This window comes from Urocitellus parryii, chromosome 1, assembly GCF_045843805.1.
Source record: "Urocitellus parryii isolate mUroPar1 chromosome 1, mUroPar1.hap1, whole genome shotgun sequence".
NCBI lineage: Eukaryota > Metazoa > Chordata > Mammalia > Rodentia > Sciuridae > Urocitellus > Urocitellus parryii.
Window position 1 is genome coordinate 238,202,075 of NC_135531.1, and position 19,742 is coordinate 238,221,816.

Genomic DNA, 19,742 nt, shown 5'->3' on the forward strand with positions numbered 1-19,742 from the left:
TCCTGTCCTAGAGAAGTTCATTCTAAAATGACAGGATGTTAGCCAGTTTTTTATATTGCTAATTTTACCCCAGTGAGTTTCCTAACCCAGTGATTTTAGGGTGGAACATACACAAGATTAAACAATCCGGATGCACATGAGCAAACAATGAAGGGAATTTTAGAACTTTGGAAATTACCCTAAAAACACACATAAAACACATACGAGAGTGTTGTTTATTGACCCATTGAGTGAAAATCCCTTTCCTTATCTGATTTCAGTACCTAGATAATGTTAAAACACACACCCACACACAATGACACTACATTACATACACATACACACACACAAAAAAAATCCATATCCAAAATTATAGTAAAAACTACAAACATTATGAAATTAGGTAAGCATAAAAATTGAATTTATATGTCATCATTGAGTATATTTTAATTAAAATACACATGCACAGGCACATAGCTTGCATAAAATATATACAATTATATAAGGCAATTTTAACTTGTGTTTTTAAAAAAATGACTTGCAAGGAAACAATCTCAGAATGTTTGAGACAATGAAGGTTTGATAGATCTTTTTAAAATTTTATGTTAATTGAAATAGGACATGTATCATTCATTATTTTCCTGCTTTTATATTCTTTTTAAAGTCAGCCTGATACAAAAAGTACAATTCAAATTGAAGTTCCTATTTTCATATATTGTTGTTTCTAGTTATGCAAAGTTAGTCACAATGATTGTTTTTTCACATTGGATGGAGTGTCATAAAGTCATCATTCCACTAAGTATGGCCATAAAATGAAGTGATAATCTATATAATATGTATAAATAATTGAAATAGATATATTCCTCCTTTTACTATTTGCTTTTTATATTTTAGGGAATAATGAGCAATACATTATCTTTCTGGATTGTAATATAGCTACATATACTCTGTATGTCAGTCCTGAAAACATACATGCCTGTTTACTTAGACACATGCTACGTGCACCAGACACTCATCCCCACATTGATTCTCCCTCGCTTTCCCACCAGCCCCTTGAACCTAAAAGGTAGGCTTCGTTTTACTCACAGGATTTGTGGCCACTAAGGCTTGGTTGTTGGCCACTGCAGTGAAGTGAATGATTGTTACAATAGAGTTACAAACGAAAGAGAAGAACAGATTTTTGTGCAAGGTAATCCTTTGGCAACTTAGACTCCTACAAGGCAAGAGAAACAAAGTGTTTTGACATCATAAAATGTTTCTACAATTTATATTAAACATCATTCAAATAAGACACATTTCCAATTCACAGAAGCTGCTCTAATTTTGTAATCTCCCCAAGATTCACTCAAGATAAAATCTTAATTAAAGTAAACCAGTAATTGCCTCAAACCTAGAGGCAAAGTGTTACTTTAGCAGAGTTAGACATATGTAAGTATTGGAAATTTCCCATATAAAAACTGTACATAAATTTATTCTGTTAATATCTGAACATGATTAGCCTATAAATTCCCTTCCCAAAAGCAGAAACTGAGATTCAGTACAGATAAATTCTCAAAAATTTATGTAATTAATTTGAATATTTTGGATGTCTCTGTTAGATTCTCACACAGATAATGTGCTTTTCATTGCAGTACCTATGCTCCTTGTTTTGTTGTGATGGTAATAATCATGCTGACCAACCACAAAAAAGACATCATTGCATTTAAAATAGATGAATTGTTAAAAATGTAGACTCAGCAACCAATAAGGTCTTTTGTGCTTTGCTAATTTTTTCTGCATTGCCCCAGATACACATAAGTTTTTAAAATAGCACCATCTTTTACTGAAGTTCCTTTTATGTAAAACAAAGGAGAAGAACTCTCCATGTTTATGTAGAAACAGATTTCAAGTTAAATGTCATCATTAATGATAAACAATACTATTTTTTAGCTTGGATTCTCATCCACCCCAAGTTTTTCTGCATGACTATCATACCCACACTCAAAGGTAGACTCAAGCACTACTTCATAAGGCATCCCTTGAAGGCTTGTTACAGGTAACATTTTAAGATAATAGACTGAAACCCACTTGAAGCTGAATACTTAATGTCAAGTCTGAACATATATGTAGGATATATGAGGAATCATTTCATTATCAGACACATAGAATTTCATTTTGTATATTTTACTAAATAGTATTGTGAACATGGTAATCCTCAATAATCCATCCTGTACAACTTAAGTCAAAAATACCTACTATGAAATCTTTAAGAAAATTTCACCCAAATTTATCACTGTATCCCTTTATCCTAAAATGGCTATCTACTTAGAATGTTAGAGTCAGATATCAAGGTTTTCTACATTTAAACATGAATTTTAGGCTATATTACCTCTGGAATCTCTTCCAGTTTTATGTCTGCAATTCTATAGAGAGCTATAATATTTTAAAGACCATGGAAGCAAATGCAATCCAAATCAGGATTATGGACTGACAATACATGCTTTCCACAAAGTTGGATGGTACTAGTGGTGAATTCTTAGAAAGGTTTCAAAGAAAAGATGGCTCTTGGAATGATCATCAGAGTGATTAGTACAGTCATATACCAGCAAGTCTATGAAACCTAGCTAGAGTCCATCAAAATAGAAAGAGCTGAGAACTGCTGGTATCATATTAAAGAGTCATTTCCTTTTCCTTGGACTCTAAGTGTATAGGAGTAATGAAAGGCAGGTAGGAATCAAGTTTGTTATAAAAAGTTATTGATATTCTATAGAAAAGAAAAAACTTTGGACCCAAAAGTAAAATTCTTTTTGTTATTGCTGAGAAAATTCGACAATAAAAGAAAGAATGAAATTCTCTTCACTCTCAATGAAGGAATAGTAGAAAAGGTCTAATAAAATATATATACTTTCCAAATCATTTATGTTATGTGTGGTTTACCATCTTCTATGTTGGACATTGTGAACATAAAATTTGATCACATGCTCTTATTTTTAAATGCCTGCTTTGAGCTTACTCTATGTCTACAGAATGCCAAGTATTATTTAGGGACAAATGGCTTGCCCATTCAAATATGCACTTTTTTTTGCAGTAGAATTTAAGCAGCTCAACTACCATCACAAGGAAAAATGTTTTCTTTAACTGAGCTATTTTTCCCTTTTCTCCTCAACACCATTATATCTAGGTTCATTGGTTAAGATGTGTGTGTGTGTGTGTGTGTGCTTGTGTGTGTGTGTGCTTGTGTGTGTGTGTGCTTGTATGTGTGTGCGCGCATGCAAACAAAAATTTCATAATTTTCCATTTATGACTGGAATACTGTAAAACTTTGCTTAGACAGAAAATGTGAAATATTTTAAGGAATACATTGGAATGAAGAAAAATAAACATCAAAGTAGAGGAAAACAAACATAAAAGTAGCAATGCATGAAGGCAAAACCAAGAGCTGAAAGACACAGGCTGAGAACTATAATACAAGCAATATTTATATTTTAATTGTGACAATTTATATTTTTAATATCCACATGTGAGAAGATTGGAAGAAATTAAGATAAAATGTTACCTATAGTTAGTCAAATACAATTGTATTTATTTGTTTATTTGTTTGTTTATTTTTGTGGTACTGGAGGTCAAACCCAGGGTCTCATGCTTGCTGAGTACTCTACTCTGAGCTACAACCCCAGTTCCTAAAAATAATTTAAATTTGCTTTGTGTACACTTAAATGTCCTGCCCTTCTCTATATACTCATTGTTTCTGTTCCTTTCTGAATTCTCACTTTCTCATGATCCTACTCCCACTTCAATCTATCTCAAAAGGTAAGGACTTAAAAATGAGCTGTTGGTATATGTTCTCTTCTAAAGACATGATTATTGTAATTATAGAAACAAACAAAATAACATTTTGTTTTCTTAATATGTAGGAAAAGGTTCCTGGTGCATTTCTGTTTTGTAGACTTAAACAATGTAATTATGGGCAAATATTAAAACACTTAAAATTGTTTTAAAACTTAATATCAAAACTAAGCAAATATTTAAGACAGGATTCTGGAAACCATTTCATTATAGAAATTGAAAATGTATTTAAATATTTTATGAAATCATCCAAACACTATGATCATCCTAGATAATCCACTCTATACAACCCAAATCAGACATCTGCTTTGGAGACCTTGACATTGAATGTAGTTTTCCAGATTTCTGAGATAAACTGCATCATTGCCAAATCATTGTCAGGTCATGTTGTGAAAATATAGCTTACTATCCAAAACATTAACCTATTGCTTTAGCTTCTCTCATTTCTGCCTCTAGGCCTGGTGAAACTTCAACAAATATAAACAGATGCTATCTAACATATGGTTTCCATCAGTGTACAGTTGTAAAATGGCTTAGATTTTTCTAGGGATGCATATCATTTCCCTATAAACATATAAATTAGTTTATGTAAGTGATTTGGTATAAAAAATCAACTTATAAATGAAAAGCAAAAATATATATTGGTAAACACATGATATGTTTAAATGAGACTCTGAAATCCAGGGGTATTTTTCAGTGTTATCTTGTAACAAGTTTTACTTATTTTAAAATTTATATGTCCTTATTTTTACCCAAAATATTTAAGGCAATTATGTATACACTAAGAGAATGTTTTATAAAACTTTCTGTTTTCTTCAATTTTTACAATACTCCTTTCTATTCTAGCATAACCGCAAAATAGAAAATATGGTTCATGGTCTGGATTATTTCCATTTCACGTTCTCTGCATGCAATTATTTTAGAAAACATTTCAATATGCAATTTCAGCCAGAAGATTTAGAGGCAATTGGTGCAAGGGCATCAACAGCACCATTACATTATATAATGTAACCATGCCTTTTGAATTATCTTTTGGAATGATTAGAAACAGGTAGCATCAAGTCAGGACGTGTGATTCAGAGTGGGTTTCGAAGCCTGACCTGAGAGTGAATCCAAACCCTGCCATCTAATTACAGGATGAATTTGTGTCATCTAAGATCTCTAATCCTCAGTTTCCTTATCTATAATGTAGGAACTTTCATGGAAATAGCTTGAAGGTTAAGTGATATAAATCACACCATATGATCAGCATAACATTCAACCTATGGAGAGCACTCCATGTTAATTTAGCTATTATTTTCTGACATCATTATCACATGACTGATCTTAATCAAGTACAGTAATCATTTTTTTGTCACATATAGTAAAAAAGAGCATCAAGTAATATAAAATTGCCTCTATACTAAAACATATGTTTTAAGTAACTCAACAAAACAATAAAGACACTGTGATTTATTTTGTGTTACAAAACACAAGACTTTAGTATTAGGAAGATAATTTCCATATAATAAAATGGATTTAGCAACCTAAATTACTTTCTGTAAAGAATTTCTTCCCTTCCATAATTGTCTACAAATTACTACATTTGCTATTATGATGACTCTAAACATTATGCTATTTCATCTTGAAAATTTTTGCTACTATTAAGGACAAAATCTGCATTGGTTTTCCATTTGGTTTTGAGTTGATCTAAAAGTTTCAAAACTGCTTTTGTCAACACTAATTATGAGCAAAACACATCATCAAAGGAGTGAATACAAGCAATACAAATATATCCCATTTTACAAAGTGCTGCTTTCTCATTCTAATTGATCTTATTTAATAAATAAATGTGCAGGTCTTTTTCCAAGAAGACACAAATCATATATTTGAAAGGAAAGTTCATACCAGTCTCGAACACTACTGGAAATAACAGGCAGAAAGCAACAAATTTACTAAGAGTAAAATCAGTATTTCTATGCTTTGTCTACTGAATGGAAGCTGCAGCTGATAGAGTCATTTGACTGTTCGATAAGGAATACATGTGAACTTTTTCTAATTGCTGTCTTTTGGAGGCTGCTTGTGATCCATGGACAGATTAGAAAGAGCATGAGTGTTTCTACCAAGGTACTACAAGACAATCCCCCTGGAGGAGAAATGGTAGCACTTTCTCCATAATGCCCCCTTGTTCCCTGTCCTTGCTTTGTAAAGCTTCTGATTCAATGTAAATGAGAGTGCAGGGCTGCATGGGGAAAGGCCCTGTTCATTTTCTGTGGCCAACTGCCGTCCTTCCATTTATGAACTGCCTTGTTACCAGTTCTGTTTCTGGTTTCCCAATAGACAGGAAACTGAGAAAACAGGAAACAGTCAGTCTTTCTGAACCCTCATTATCATTATACCCTAAAAACAATCAAATGAACACCCTGTTAGAAGCAAAATTTAGAATAATAGGGGCTAACATTTCTTGAGCCCTTATTACAATGCAGGCACAGAATAAAGAGTTTAAAGTCTTTATCTTATCTCATAACCCTGTAAAATATCATTATCCTTTAATGAAATTCAGGTAAGTTGCTCAAGATCCTACTCTTGGTGATCTGTTGAATTTGAATATTGACATTTTAAAGGAAGCCATAGACTTTTATCTACTTAATTATTTAGTTGCTATTTACTGTTGCACACTAATCTACTGGGAACTGTTACTAGATTCTGGGGAAACTGTCAGGAATTATATAATTCAAGACCCTGACATCATATTATTCTTACTACCGTGAAAAAACAAATAGGCATTAAACAAATTTAATAGCATGATTCTCAATGTTGGTATGTGCTTTTTAGAAATTAAACAGGATCATCAGAGAGACGAAGACTGGGGCCTGGTGGCAGGGGGAATACTCAAGATAGAGCTAAAATGAGAGAAGATAGGAGAGAAAATTATTATAAGCAAAGGAAACACCCTGAATCAAAGTCCTGAGCTTAAACTTTTCGAGGGGTCAGAACAAAGTGTCATAAGACATTGTTCCCCCCCATCCTTACATTCTATAGATGAAGAAAATTAAATTTAAATAACCTAGTTTACAGAATGACTTCTTTATTCTGAAGTTCATACTGTCTTGGGTTACATTTTCTTTCCTGCCTACCACTGGAACACTGTTTTGTATTCTTTATTTTTTTCTTATATATATGTCTCTTTGATTTAAGACCTTCTCAGTTTTCGACATCTTCACTTCCCATCTGCATATGTTAGCAGCACAATATCCAGTCATTCCTAGCTTTTGTAGATCCTAAATACTAATAGAATGCTATAGTCTTGGGGATTTATTTTGACTTCTTTTCTCACATGTGGTCATGTCTGTGGACATGATCTGAGAAAATTAACTATGTATGCAAAACTGAAAAAACAGATTGTTAAATATAATTTTTGGGAGAAAATGGTGCTCTTTTCTAGTCTCTCCTTAAAATTATAAAGTGTTGAAAAAAAGTGTAAAGTTTTTGTGTCAAGAAATAGACTAACATCTTTGTTAAAATGATTTATTGTCATTATGTTCCTGTTAAAACTTAGGCACACTGTTATGGTTTTTATTTGTTTATTTGTTCATTTGTTTTGGTATTGGAGATGAAACCCAGGGGCACTCTATTACTAAACTATATCCCAAGCCCTTTATATTTTAAGACAGGACTCAATGACTTGCTTAGGGCCTTGCTAAATTTTTGAGGCTAACCTGGAACTTGAGATGCTCTTGCCTCAGTCTCCTCAGTTGCTGGCATTATAGACATGTCTCACTGAGCCCAGAAGTACTTGTGTTTTAATTTGATTAAGAAAAATAGATGAAATGTACTATAAATAAGTTGCATATTATGAAAATATTAATACAAATGGACATATGTCACCTTTAACATACACTTATATCTTTAAATCATACATTTACTGTTTAAAGTAAGTTCAACTTCTCTCATTCAGTTTCTATTTTATATTTCCATATTTGAAGTTTCCTCTATTGGCCAGTAATACCTATTACCTTATAACAGAATGGGCTTTGTTAAAGCAAACCCATTACTTATTGCCCTCCTCTGTCATTTCAAATCTCATACTCTAATGTGGAAATAAAATTATTTTATTATATAATTTCAATTTAAAAGTTTTCCAACCAACACTCACATTACCTAATAGGAATATTTTCAGTTCTCATTACATTCAGTATGAAGAAGATGACTTTTTCAATAATTGACTGCAAATAACTAATTTGGAGATAGAATAAGTATGGTTTAACAAAATATTATAAGAAAAATTATATTTAAGTAAGCAACAGCCATGTTAAGCTGATGGAAACCTGGAAGGTATGCACACAACAGAATAGGATGTTCATCAGGATCTCAGTGCATAATGAACTTCTAAATGAAAAATCACTCCATGGAGTTAACAAAATAAGGATAATGGTGAATAGGCTTTGAGAAGTATACTATTCAGGGAACTACTTTGAATGCGGCCCTGTTAAACTTCTGACAGTGCAGATCTCCAGGTTCTGATTTACCAAAACAGACACATCAAAGTGATTTGTACAGAGAGAGTCAATGTAGGATTCTCTTAACTAGTTATCTGTGCTCAAAATGAACTTAAAGGTTGAATCATGCATAGTTGTCAGGAGAAAAATTATAGCTCTGAGAAAGAACTATACTTGCTTTAATTAAAGATATACATGAAAGTAGAACTGTGATGACAGTTCACAATATTGATGAAATATATTCAGATATAATCTAAGAAAAGAGGTGAGGGTTTGTGTCAATTGTCTTGAAAAGCATAAATACAAGTCCTTAAGGGTTATTTTAACAATTAAGGTGAGAATGCTCTGGTCTACAAGCTGGATGCAAATTTTTTTTTGGCTGAATTTTATTTGATACCTTTGGCAACTCCCTAGAAAAGATATCATTAATTCTATAGGTGCAAATATGCAACTTGCCTTTAACATTGTTTACAATCAGTGTCTGAAATGTCTGCAAAGCTGTGTGTAGTGGTAAAGTACTTGTTTAGAATGTACCAAGGTCCTGGGTCCAAACCTTTAGCGTCACACACACACAAAAAAAATTAATTAATTAAATTTTTAAAAAGAATGAAATGTGAGCAAAGATGTTCTTTCACACACACCCCACACACAAAACAAAGAAACAAAAAGAAAAAGAACCTCTTTTCCTCTTTTTTCCCATACAAATCAAATATTATATGCTCTCTTTCATGTGAAAGAAGATAGAGAGTTTTGTCTGGGTTGAAAGTAAGAGCAAGTCTTGCTATGCTTTTCAGATTTCAAACAGTAATTAAAACATAATTTGTAACTAATTCCAGTAAAGTTTATTTATTTATTTTATCTAAAGGGTTCTGCTTTGTTTTTCCAAGGATTATTATGAGTAAGAGTCATTGCCTCTCAGGGCTTGGCAAACCCCAAAGTTATGTCTCTCTCTCTCTCTCTCTCTCTTTCCCTCCCTTTCTGTTCTCTTTCTTTTTATCTCCTGCTCTGACTCTTTTCTTTAATTGGCTCTAATATAAAACAAGTATATCTGGTGAATAGCGCTTCATGTTCTCTGTTTCTAATTTAAAGCATGGATGAGTAGTAGATTTTTCTCTTCCCTTTCTAAACACAAAATAACAAACAGTACCCTAAGTCAACATTTTGTATAGTTCTTGTTTTTTTTTTTTTTTTTTTTATTAGGATGGATCAGTGACCCTCAATTATCAAAGGGAGAAAAAAAAAATTCTTCTACCAAAGACTAGACAAGGATGACTACAGCATGAGGAGCTGGATTAAGGAGCAAAAAGAGTATGGTGATAGATTCTTGTTTTTATGCACAATAACTTTATGTGAAACATCAGCTCATCTAGGAACTGTTTTCAGGTAAACTGGAATAAAGCTAGTGATTACTATTTCCCCTGGGTTATTTTTGGGATCTGGAATGACCTCCCAAATCTCCTGTATTTTGGTCCCAATGCTGCAATAAAGCAGAGGTGGGGCTTTGGGAAAGTGATTGGATCATGACAGCCCTAACTTCATCAGTGGATTAATCCACCGACGAATTAATAATTTGATGGCATTATGGGAAGTTGTGAACATTTTAGGAGATGGGCCTAATTGGAGGAAGTAGGTCACTGGGGATATACCCTGGAAGGATATTTCTTATGGGGTGTCTCTCTTTCTCTCTCTCTCTCTCTCTCTCTCTCTCTCTCTCTCTCTCTTTCTGCCATGAGCTGAGCACACCCTTCTGACATGATGTTTCTCCCTTGGAGCCAGCCAATCATAGACAGAAACCTATGAAACCATGAGCCAAAATAAATCTTTCCTCCTCTAAGTTGTTTCTCTCAGGTATTTATCACAGTGACAAAAAGCAGACCAACATACCCTGGCGAGCTTAATGAGCCATTCCTTTTGAGCACTTAGTAAGGTGGCTCTGATCCTTCAGTTTAGCTGCAGTCTCCAGCTTGTTTCACTCAAGTCACTTCTACTGATTAGAATTTTAGAGTCTTAGTCTTACTCTTGTTGTTGCAGTTGACAAAGGCCAGACAAACCCAAAGGTTTTATTGAAGGTCACAGAGAAGGCATGAGAAAGTCAGTCCTCAAAATCGTCTCCAAAGCCAGTTCACATCTTCATTCCACAAATCTGAGTGTGCCTACTAAGTGGAAGGTACTATACTAAACTCTGGGATATATAAAGAGACAAAAATCTCCTGGAGCTAATTATGTGAAGTTCTTCCCATTCAACCTAGTAGCTTTCCTTGTTTCAGTAGATGGTTCTGTGCATGAAGAATTAGAAGTGTCTAAATTCAAAGACTACAAAATTCTCTAATGTGTATTCAACCATAGGGTCAGCTGCATGGTATTTTGTGGTCATAAATGAGTTGGATTAAACTTGTATGACTAATTATTGTCAATTTGGTTCACAAAAAGTTTTCTTCAATATTTACTTATTTTTTCACGATTATTATAACAAGTTCTTTCTAAATATGGTGCTTCTAAAACTAAATACTTTGCACTTTACTTTTGTTTTTAAAAATACAATTGGCATAATATTCCTGCCAGGGCTAAATATCTATTCTAAAACATTTTAGGGGATTAACAAGGAAGAGTGATAACAATTCCAATAGTAGATAAGTTTGTTTGTTTGTTTGTTTGTTTTTGGTGGTACTAGGGATTGAATGCAGGAACTCATGTATGCTAGGCAAGTACACTACCATTGAGCTATCTCCCAGCCTTATAGATAACTTTTCTGAACCAGACACTGCTTAGTACTGCTTTGCACTGATTATACTGCTATTATATCAATCATTATTACCTATGAAGTAGATACTAACATCATCTGCATTGTAAACATGCTAAATTGGGGTTTAGAGAAGCAAAAGAATGTGCTTCATATGAAACAAGTAAATGGTATGGCAGGAGCTGGGAGCAGTTGTGCATGTAGAGAACACACTTTCTGGCCGGGGTGTCTAGACATATAAAAAGCATTTTAAATGCCATTCATAGGTCTGACCTGAAGAGCATTTCTGATGTCTTACCTAAGGCCTGAGAGTATATAATAAAAAAGAAAATAATTTGTAGCTTTGGTTCTTTCTGTTAAAATTATCCATTTTAAAAAGACAGTTTATTCAAATAAAATGACAAAGCCAAATAGAAAGATTGGAAGGAACACTGGAAAAGATAGGTAATTACTTAGGAAATAATTTAAATTAGGTATTAGACTGGATAATCTTTTCATAGCTTAAGGTTTACAATTTCTACTTGTTGAAATTCTACCCCTCATCAAAGCATTTGTTTCTATGATAGTATCATCTCAGGAATCCTTTTATTCTGTGAGTCAGAATCAGTCTTTCTTCCCTCACTTTTCCTCTTTGTAGCTCCATAATAGCACTTAGGGCTTTGTTTATTTGTTTTAGCTTGCATTACTATCATATAGAGGTAATGCTGGGTGACTACTGAAATGTAGTCCATTTGCCTAGATGATTGATGCAGCCTAATGAGGACATTAGGAAAGCCTACCATTTATTGAACAGTTCCTAAATGGTGGATTGTGTAAGTCTACTTTGTTCAATAATTTTAGAAACAGCACGACCCATTATTTAAAAAAAAATTAAGCTTACTTAAAAGCAAAATCAGGTTAAGACGACTATTAGTAAGTGATGATAACAAGATTCAAATATGGTTCTAATCATGTCTTAAAATATCCATTAAAATCTTTATGCCAAATTCAAGTATGTACTTGTACTAGATCATCACTGAAAGATTCCATTTTTATTCCACTATAGAGAATGAGCAGTTATTCGTAATTTCAGTATAAACTTTTAAGATAAATGAGATGATGGAAACTATGTTTTATTTTATATGAAAACCAAGGCACAAATTTGCTTTATTGGCAAAACTGTCATATGTAGCTTGCTATATACATTATTTTTAAGTTTGGAAAACTTAGCAAATAACAATACATATAATTATTTCATACAGGGATCTTTATTTTATTTTGAAAAAAAAACTTGTTCTTTTTCTAAATAGCAACATATATGGAATATATGGACAGCATTTGGAATGACATTAAATTTCTGGACTCCCTTTAGGAATAAGCAAGTGTCTACAGATTGTATCCTTAATGTACTTAGCAGGTATATAAACAATTCCAACTTTAAAAAAAAAAACAAATTTCCATAGATAAAATAAAGTAATTCTGAGATTTCAAGCTTTTAGCCTTCAATTAAAATTTAAAATTCCTTGTTAATATTATTTGAATAGCATTTGTTTTTTGAATAAACTGTCTATAGATATGGATATAAAAATATTGAACCAGTCAGGCATGGTGACACAGGCCTATAATTTAGCTACTCAGGAGGCTGAGGCAGAAGAATTGCTACTTTGAGGCCAACTGAGCAATTTAGCAAGACTCCACCTCCCTCCCTCACCACCCCCTTCTCTCTCTATATATAGATATCTCCAGATTTTCATTTAACTTCTAATCAATGATGGTGTTTGCCTATGTAAAAGTTTACCTATGTAAATTGCTTTTAGCTTGAAAAATACCTTCACAAATACAAGATTCCTTTTACTGAGATTATATATTTTAAGAAATAACTCATCCTAAATTCTAAATTGGTGCTTCATTCATAAATTCTTGAGTTTCAAAGGATCACTATAGATCATCAAGTCTAGCCATGAACCTGTATAGAAATAACCCACTTCAACATGTCTCATAGGCTGGCATATAATTTCTGTCATTATATTTTGTTTAGCTGTTTGGTTTTACTTTTCTTTTGTTTTCAAATATTTTTGTCTCTCTTTGTTATTATGCAAACTTCATTCCCAGTTAAAGTCATTTGGATTCTTGAAGTCATATGTTGTGCACTCTGTATGCTGTGATTAGCTTATATTATTTTCTTCAATTTCTTCACCACCCTGATAAACCAATTTTTATGAACAGTATTTTCCTGTTGCACTGAGAACGGGGTGATTGAGTGTTCTGATTAGACATTCAGAATTAAGCATCATATGTGTACTAATGCATTCTGCCTGGTAGCATTGCTGTCATTGGTATTTCACCATTGTCTCACTAATTCAAAGTGAGCATTTATCACGTTAAAGTCTAGAATCTTACACATTAAGAAGCTTTGTTAATTTTGCATTGCACTGTATGGAATTGGTCAGGACTTTACTCCTATCTTTACTAAATTCAAATTTGTCTGGGGAGATACCTCAGGGAGTTCTAGGAGATCACTGTTCCCTGACTACTGGTTTTGGCATGTGATATAATTGCTATCCTTTGTAAATTTATTTTTTAGAAATTTAATTTACTTGGGTATTTTGGCTTATTACATACAACATAAAAAGAGATCATTTAATCTGAAAAATCTTAGTTATAATCACTTTTAATTTGAAGAGATGGTGATCTCCCAAATGGTATTAGAATTTCACCCCATGTCCACTGTAATTAATTGCAATTTTGGAAAAAATAAAGGAACTTAAGAAAATTTCACTGAGGAAATGATGTTAAATCTTGGCATCATTTAGTCTCATTTAAAGTTTAGCATCTTTTAACAACACTAGGGAGCAAACACAAAGATAAATCAGGGTATGCTAGTGATTTTGATTTTATAAGAATTGTAATAGACTCTCAAAACTTTTAAAGCAAAAATGAAAACATGAGATCTAATTCAATCTAAATGGTTGAAAATTTTCTGGATCCATTGCTTGGGAATTAAATGAAGGAAGTAGATTTACAAAGGCTACCTAGGACAAGACTGGTGGTGATTGCAGTAGAGATGAATTTCAGTATGCTGGTTAGATTGGGAGTATTTCAAAAGGTCTAAGAAGAGGATTTTAGGGAGAAAAAAGGAGGGAAAGGCAATACAAATTATTCCTAAATCTCCTATAAATGCAACTGCATTTCTGGAAGTGTCATGGCTGAAGATAGGTCACTCTGGAAGAAAGCCAACTTGGATTTGGAGGAGGTCGATATTACAAATTTCTTTTGAACATGTTGATTTTGAGATACTTTTAAGATGATGTATTTCAAGAGCCATAAAAAGATATATACCCTTTGACCAAGAAATTCCAAAACTCTGGAATGTAGCCTAAAATAATATTGCAAAATATGGGAAAAGTTATGGCTGAAAATGTCCATTGCAGTGTTTTTTATTAACTTATTACTGTAGATGTGAAAACTTTGTTTCAAAGTTGTTGCTTTGAGAAACTTTGTTTCCATTCTTTAGAAGAGATATTTAAAAAAAAAATTTAGACAATTATAAAAAGATTTTCTACTCCAAACAAAGCATTAATTTAAGAAAACATTTTATAAGCTAACCATGCATTCAAATGTATAGGCATAAAATTTTAATAAGCTCTTCATATGCAACTAATGTGACATACTAATTTTGAAGTCAGTGACTGAGAATTGGCAGTCTGTTTTGATCAAAAATCTTTCAGTAATTTGTAAAATACAGTATAGTAAATGTTAAATCTCTAAGAAATGTTTTCCAAATTTTAGGATAAAAACACTTTTCAACTTTGATATAATTTGATACAATTGCTCAATTAAATGTCATATTTTAAAAAGAATATAAATGTTTAATTGGTTTTATTGACAGTAGGATTCTTTTTCAGTTTTAAATGGTGCCTAGATACTGCTATTGAAAGTATTCTTATATGGCTGATGTCAAAGATACTTAGGAAGTTATAAATTTATAAAACTGGTGATTCTGATGCAATCTCTACATACTCTAACGTTGAGCCCAAGAGGCATAGTCATAAATTGTTGGGTTTTTTATTCAATATAGTTCAAATAGCTGATATACAAATGGTTTAAAGACTGCAGTTACATATATGTAAAAAAATCCTACTATCTGATAATGTCTAAATTTTTCTTATTTTAATGTACTACTACTCCAGATACACTTGTAGATGCTAATGCTCCAAGATCATCATTGATGTTTGTGATGATAAAGGGAGAAAAGAGAGAAAGAAGAGAAGGAAGAAGGCCATAATGATGACAATGGCAATGAAGACACAGTGAAATACAGCTCCTGACTGTTCATCACACTCATTCTGTAATCACTAGTGGTGATCAAAATTATGAAGAATGTAGTAAAGGTATAATGTAATACATGCACATAAAGGTATAGACATTGCCTTACTATAAACTTTAAAACCAATTGTTGATTTAAGAAATTGGTGCCACTGCACCTTTCCCTCTCAAAAGAAGTACCAGTAAATTTGAAAGTGTAATGTAACTATTTTAATGATGATTCCCCCAAACTAAAAAAAAAAAAATAAGTAAAGCATACTATCTATGTTTAAATTATATTTTCAAGGGCTGGGGTAGTAGCTCAGTGACAGAGTGTTTACCCAGCATGTGTGAGGCCTTGGGTTCAATCCCTGGTACCACAAAATAATAATAATAATAATAATAATATACTAGCTAAATTATATTTTCAATAATACATATAAACAGTAGTACCAGTATTCACACAAAATTCTGGTTGCTATTCTACACATGTATACTGATAATAAAACTATCTGAGAAGCTGAGCAACTAAACCTATAACATTTGACAATTCTTAGGGCAAAATCCAGTTGTTTATGACTCCCTTCACATTACTTCACTTGATTCTTATGTAACTAATCTTACTTTGTAAAATTAGGGTTAAGATATTTCATCAATCTCCTCTCTTTATATTTTACAAAGTCAAAATAAATCCAATTATTTTAACTGATCTTAAACATTCAGTTTTTTAAACATGACATCTATATTTTATATATTGTCACCATATGACATAAACATGCAAGACTTGCATTCACCTAAGACAATTGATAAATTATAAAATAATTTTTAATGTACTTACTTGAAATAAAAGAATATGCCAAGTGAGATAAGAAGTGATGCAATAGATAATCCATGTCCAATTATGGTCAGGTAAAACAAGTTCAGTGCAGTCTATAATTTATGTGAATAAAAAATTAGATGGATATCAATATATATATATATATATATATATATATATAAGCATATATATTCCTACATGTGTAGAAGCTCAAATTCAATTGAATAGATTTTGTTCTTGAAAGCAGGTGATCTAATAATCTGACAATGATTGCTTGCAAGCCAATAGATACTTACATGCATCTAGAATAATGAATATCTATATAAATTTATCAAGGAACTTATCAAAATTTATAAATGATATGCATCTTTATTTTCAAAGCTAGAAACCATATTTAAATCTAATCTATAAAGTCATACTTCTATTGATTTAGGTCACATAGAACATGAAACTAGCATTTTATATTTAAAATCAAATGCTACTGGGCGATTTGATTTATTCAGACTTAAATGCCAGAAAAGCTTTCTTTCCCCACTGGGTCTCTTTTTTTTTTCTTTGATAAATTTGAGGTTGAGAGGCAATTTTTAATATGGCAGCTTATGAGATATTTTGATCTACACAAACACTTTTGGAAAAAAAAATTTCATGGTGTTTACTTTTTATTTCTTCTTCTTTTTCTGTTTTCCATTTACTTTAACCTACCATCTTATATTTTATTCTTATGATTCTCTTCAAACACTTTTGGAATAAGCAGGGAGTACATGACCTAAATATAATGATAGGTGGCAGCTGTCGAGTGCTTACTATATTCTACTCTTCTAAATGTTTCCCTTGCACTAAGTAAAGTCTTGTGAAAGCCATTAGGGGAAATCTATTGTTATCTAACTTTGTACTTTTGGGGACTGAGGCAGAGAGACATTAAATGGCTTTCCCAAGGTCATTCAGCAGGCAAAGGGCAGAAAAAGAAAAGAGATATCAGGATTTGCTGTTTATTCAGAGTGACAAGTCGTTTTTATACAACATGCCAGTATAAATATATTTAGGCACTTTCTATAAAGTTTTTTATTATGACAAACTGGAACTAACTTTGATTTTAATGCATAGTGTTCAAAGTGAGAGCCTCAGTGAGGGTGGACTACCAGTCAGTCAGAAGGAAGGTCTCACTGAGGGACACAGGACTGCTTGAACCATGCTGGGCTTTTTCTGTTTACTTACAATTTTTGAGGTAATTCTAGAATTTCTCCCCAAATGAGAACCCAACCCCCACATTTTTTTTACACTTTCAAGGTATGTTTTCTTTGGAAAACTTGAAACCCCAATACTGAGACATTGACTTGTAAATACACTATTACCTAACAGTACCCCTTCCTCAGGGTAATGACAGAATCAATAATAATTCACTCCACAGGTATTTTTTTCACTGTTCTTCTCAAATTTTATTATGAAATGGCCTTATAATGCAATCGAACACTGACTAAAGTTTCTCCAATGTTCTATTAGAGAATTTTTTAGACTGCCAGTGTGAATTTCAGTTCATGACCGTCACATACCTTGACTTTTTCGTGTGTATTAACATTACACTGGGTATAATTTGTCCAGGTTCGGTTGCTTGCTGGATGTCTGAACCAGTTTCCATCTTGGTCACAAATCTTTGTGACTTTTTCTTTAAAGTTGAATAGTAAAAAAAGAAAGCAACAATTAACCTAGGGTTTATTAGATAGGTATCAAGGAGATTTGTACATAAGTTTCTGCTTTTACCTGAAGGATCAAAATCCTGAAAGTAATCAGGGCAGTGTTGCATTGACTCAGTTCCTGCTGCAACATCATTCCAGCATAGCCAGCCATCCCAGGTTCTGTTGCAGTAAATGCCTGAAAGGGGAAATACAATTGGAGATAACTAGTTCATGTCTTCGGGTATAACTAGGAACCCGAAGACATGAAGTCTCCAGCATGGTTTCTCACTGTTGTGGAAAAAAGCTTATGTACAGAAAATGAACATACATGAATTTCATAGCAATTATTTGACTTTTTCAACAAGTAATTATAGGAAAAATTAATTTCTAAAGGATCTTTAGAAATAAGTGTGTTTGTGAGTATGTCTCTGTACCAGAAATTTTTAAAAAATGTGAAATCAAAAAAACATACTATTTTAGAATTGTATTCTTGGGAAAGTATTTCTTGAAGCAAACAAATGAATCTATTCAATATTTCTGCTTCACCATTTTAACTCTGAAAAGTACTTATTTAGGCCCTTCTTCCAAATCTAGCTTTTCCTTCCTTGTCTTTTCAGATGGAGCAGAATGCTTATTGATGTCACATTTCTCTCCGTTGTGAAGAGGAAGAATCTGTTACATTAAAAATAAATAGATATTTTTAAAGACACAGAAAAATCAACTGGTCAATTTTCCAATGTTATAACACTATGTAATCCAAAAAAGAGATTTTTTTTGAATTGTCAGATAGAGGTGGTCCCCGGAATGCTGCATTAATTTTAACATTAACATGTTTGCACAGAAACATAAGATGTTTGCAAAGAGATCTTGGAATTAATCTAACCCCCATGAGAGTATAAAAATTCTGATGGCCTGAATGTCTAAATGATAGCAATTTGTAAGAAAAGCCATTTGGATAACCACAGACCACAGTTCTCTCTTCTGTTATTTTTAAATAGTTTGCAACCATATAATACCAAGTGAATATATTTTATAGAATATAAACATTTTTTATATATAATTTTAGAAATCATCTCAAATGTGCCAATGTCACTGCTGCAGGAATCTATCTAATTAACTTCAATACTTTCAATATCTTTATAGCTTCAATACAGGAAGCATGAAAGGTCTAGAATTTTGTTGTGTTTGATGGCATCTGAGTAAGATATGAGTAAGTTTTCCAATGAGAAAGTTTCTGTGGCCAAATGGATTTTGAAAATACCAAGTTAGAAGAAAGACACTTCTTTATTCCAAGACTTTCTATTTTTCATGAATTACAGAATGCACTGTGAAGCCCTAAGAAGATGTATTAGGCAGTGAACTTGGATTCATTATCTGGCATAATCAGATAATTTGTCATTGGCATATTTTAAAACATACTTTTTAGTGACAAGTATAAAAAGAATATTGGTGCAGCTATAATATCCCAATACTTCTGCAAAGATTAATAAATTATCTTGTTCAGTTAAACTGAATCTAAAAGTTGCTCAACATGAAAAAATGCCTTTTTTTCTTTCTTAAGCAAATTAATTTGGCAATTATAAATATTCATATTTTACTTTTAACATTTCATTCATATGTAAATACAATCTATTAGAACATTAAAATGTTGGGATCTTTGTTTCCCCTGATAGTTTTTTAAAAATTGGATCATCTAAATAGACTATATTTTGCTTTGTTCCACTGTGAGTTTCACATTTTATATTTTGGAAATAACCCTTATGGCTGTCAGAAAAAATAAAGGGCCTGTTTTTGTTGTCTAATTATGGCAACTATATTTCTGTTACTTATCTTTATAGCTTCAGATCTAGACAAATGCCTGTTGCTTATTAGTCCCTCTGTGAGTTACCAAAACAACAAAAGACTATCCTAAAGGAAACAAGAGCACTTAGACTTCATTAAATTTG

General features: G+C 32.3%; 1 protein-coding gene across 2 annotated transcripts in view; it reads right to left on the reverse strand.

Moving 5' to 3' along the window:
* The window catches only part of Calcrl (calcitonin receptor like receptor), a 101,336-nt gene that overhangs the window by 19,119 nt on the left and 62,475 nt on the right, over positions 1-19,742 (reverse strand). For both annotated transcript variants that reach the window (XM_026389065.2, XM_026389064.2), the window contains 4 exons: positions 17,882-17,992; positions 17,674-17,786; positions 16,145-16,236; positions 1,066-1,192 (listed from right to left, as the gene is read on the reverse strand). In XM_026389065.2, coding sequence (XP_026244850.2) covers positions 1,066-1,192; positions 16,145-16,236; positions 17,674-17,786; positions 17,882-17,992 — 443 coding nt within the window. The remainder of the gene's footprint in view (positions 1-1,065; positions 1,193-16,144; positions 16,237-17,673; positions 17,787-17,881; positions 17,993-19,742) is intronic.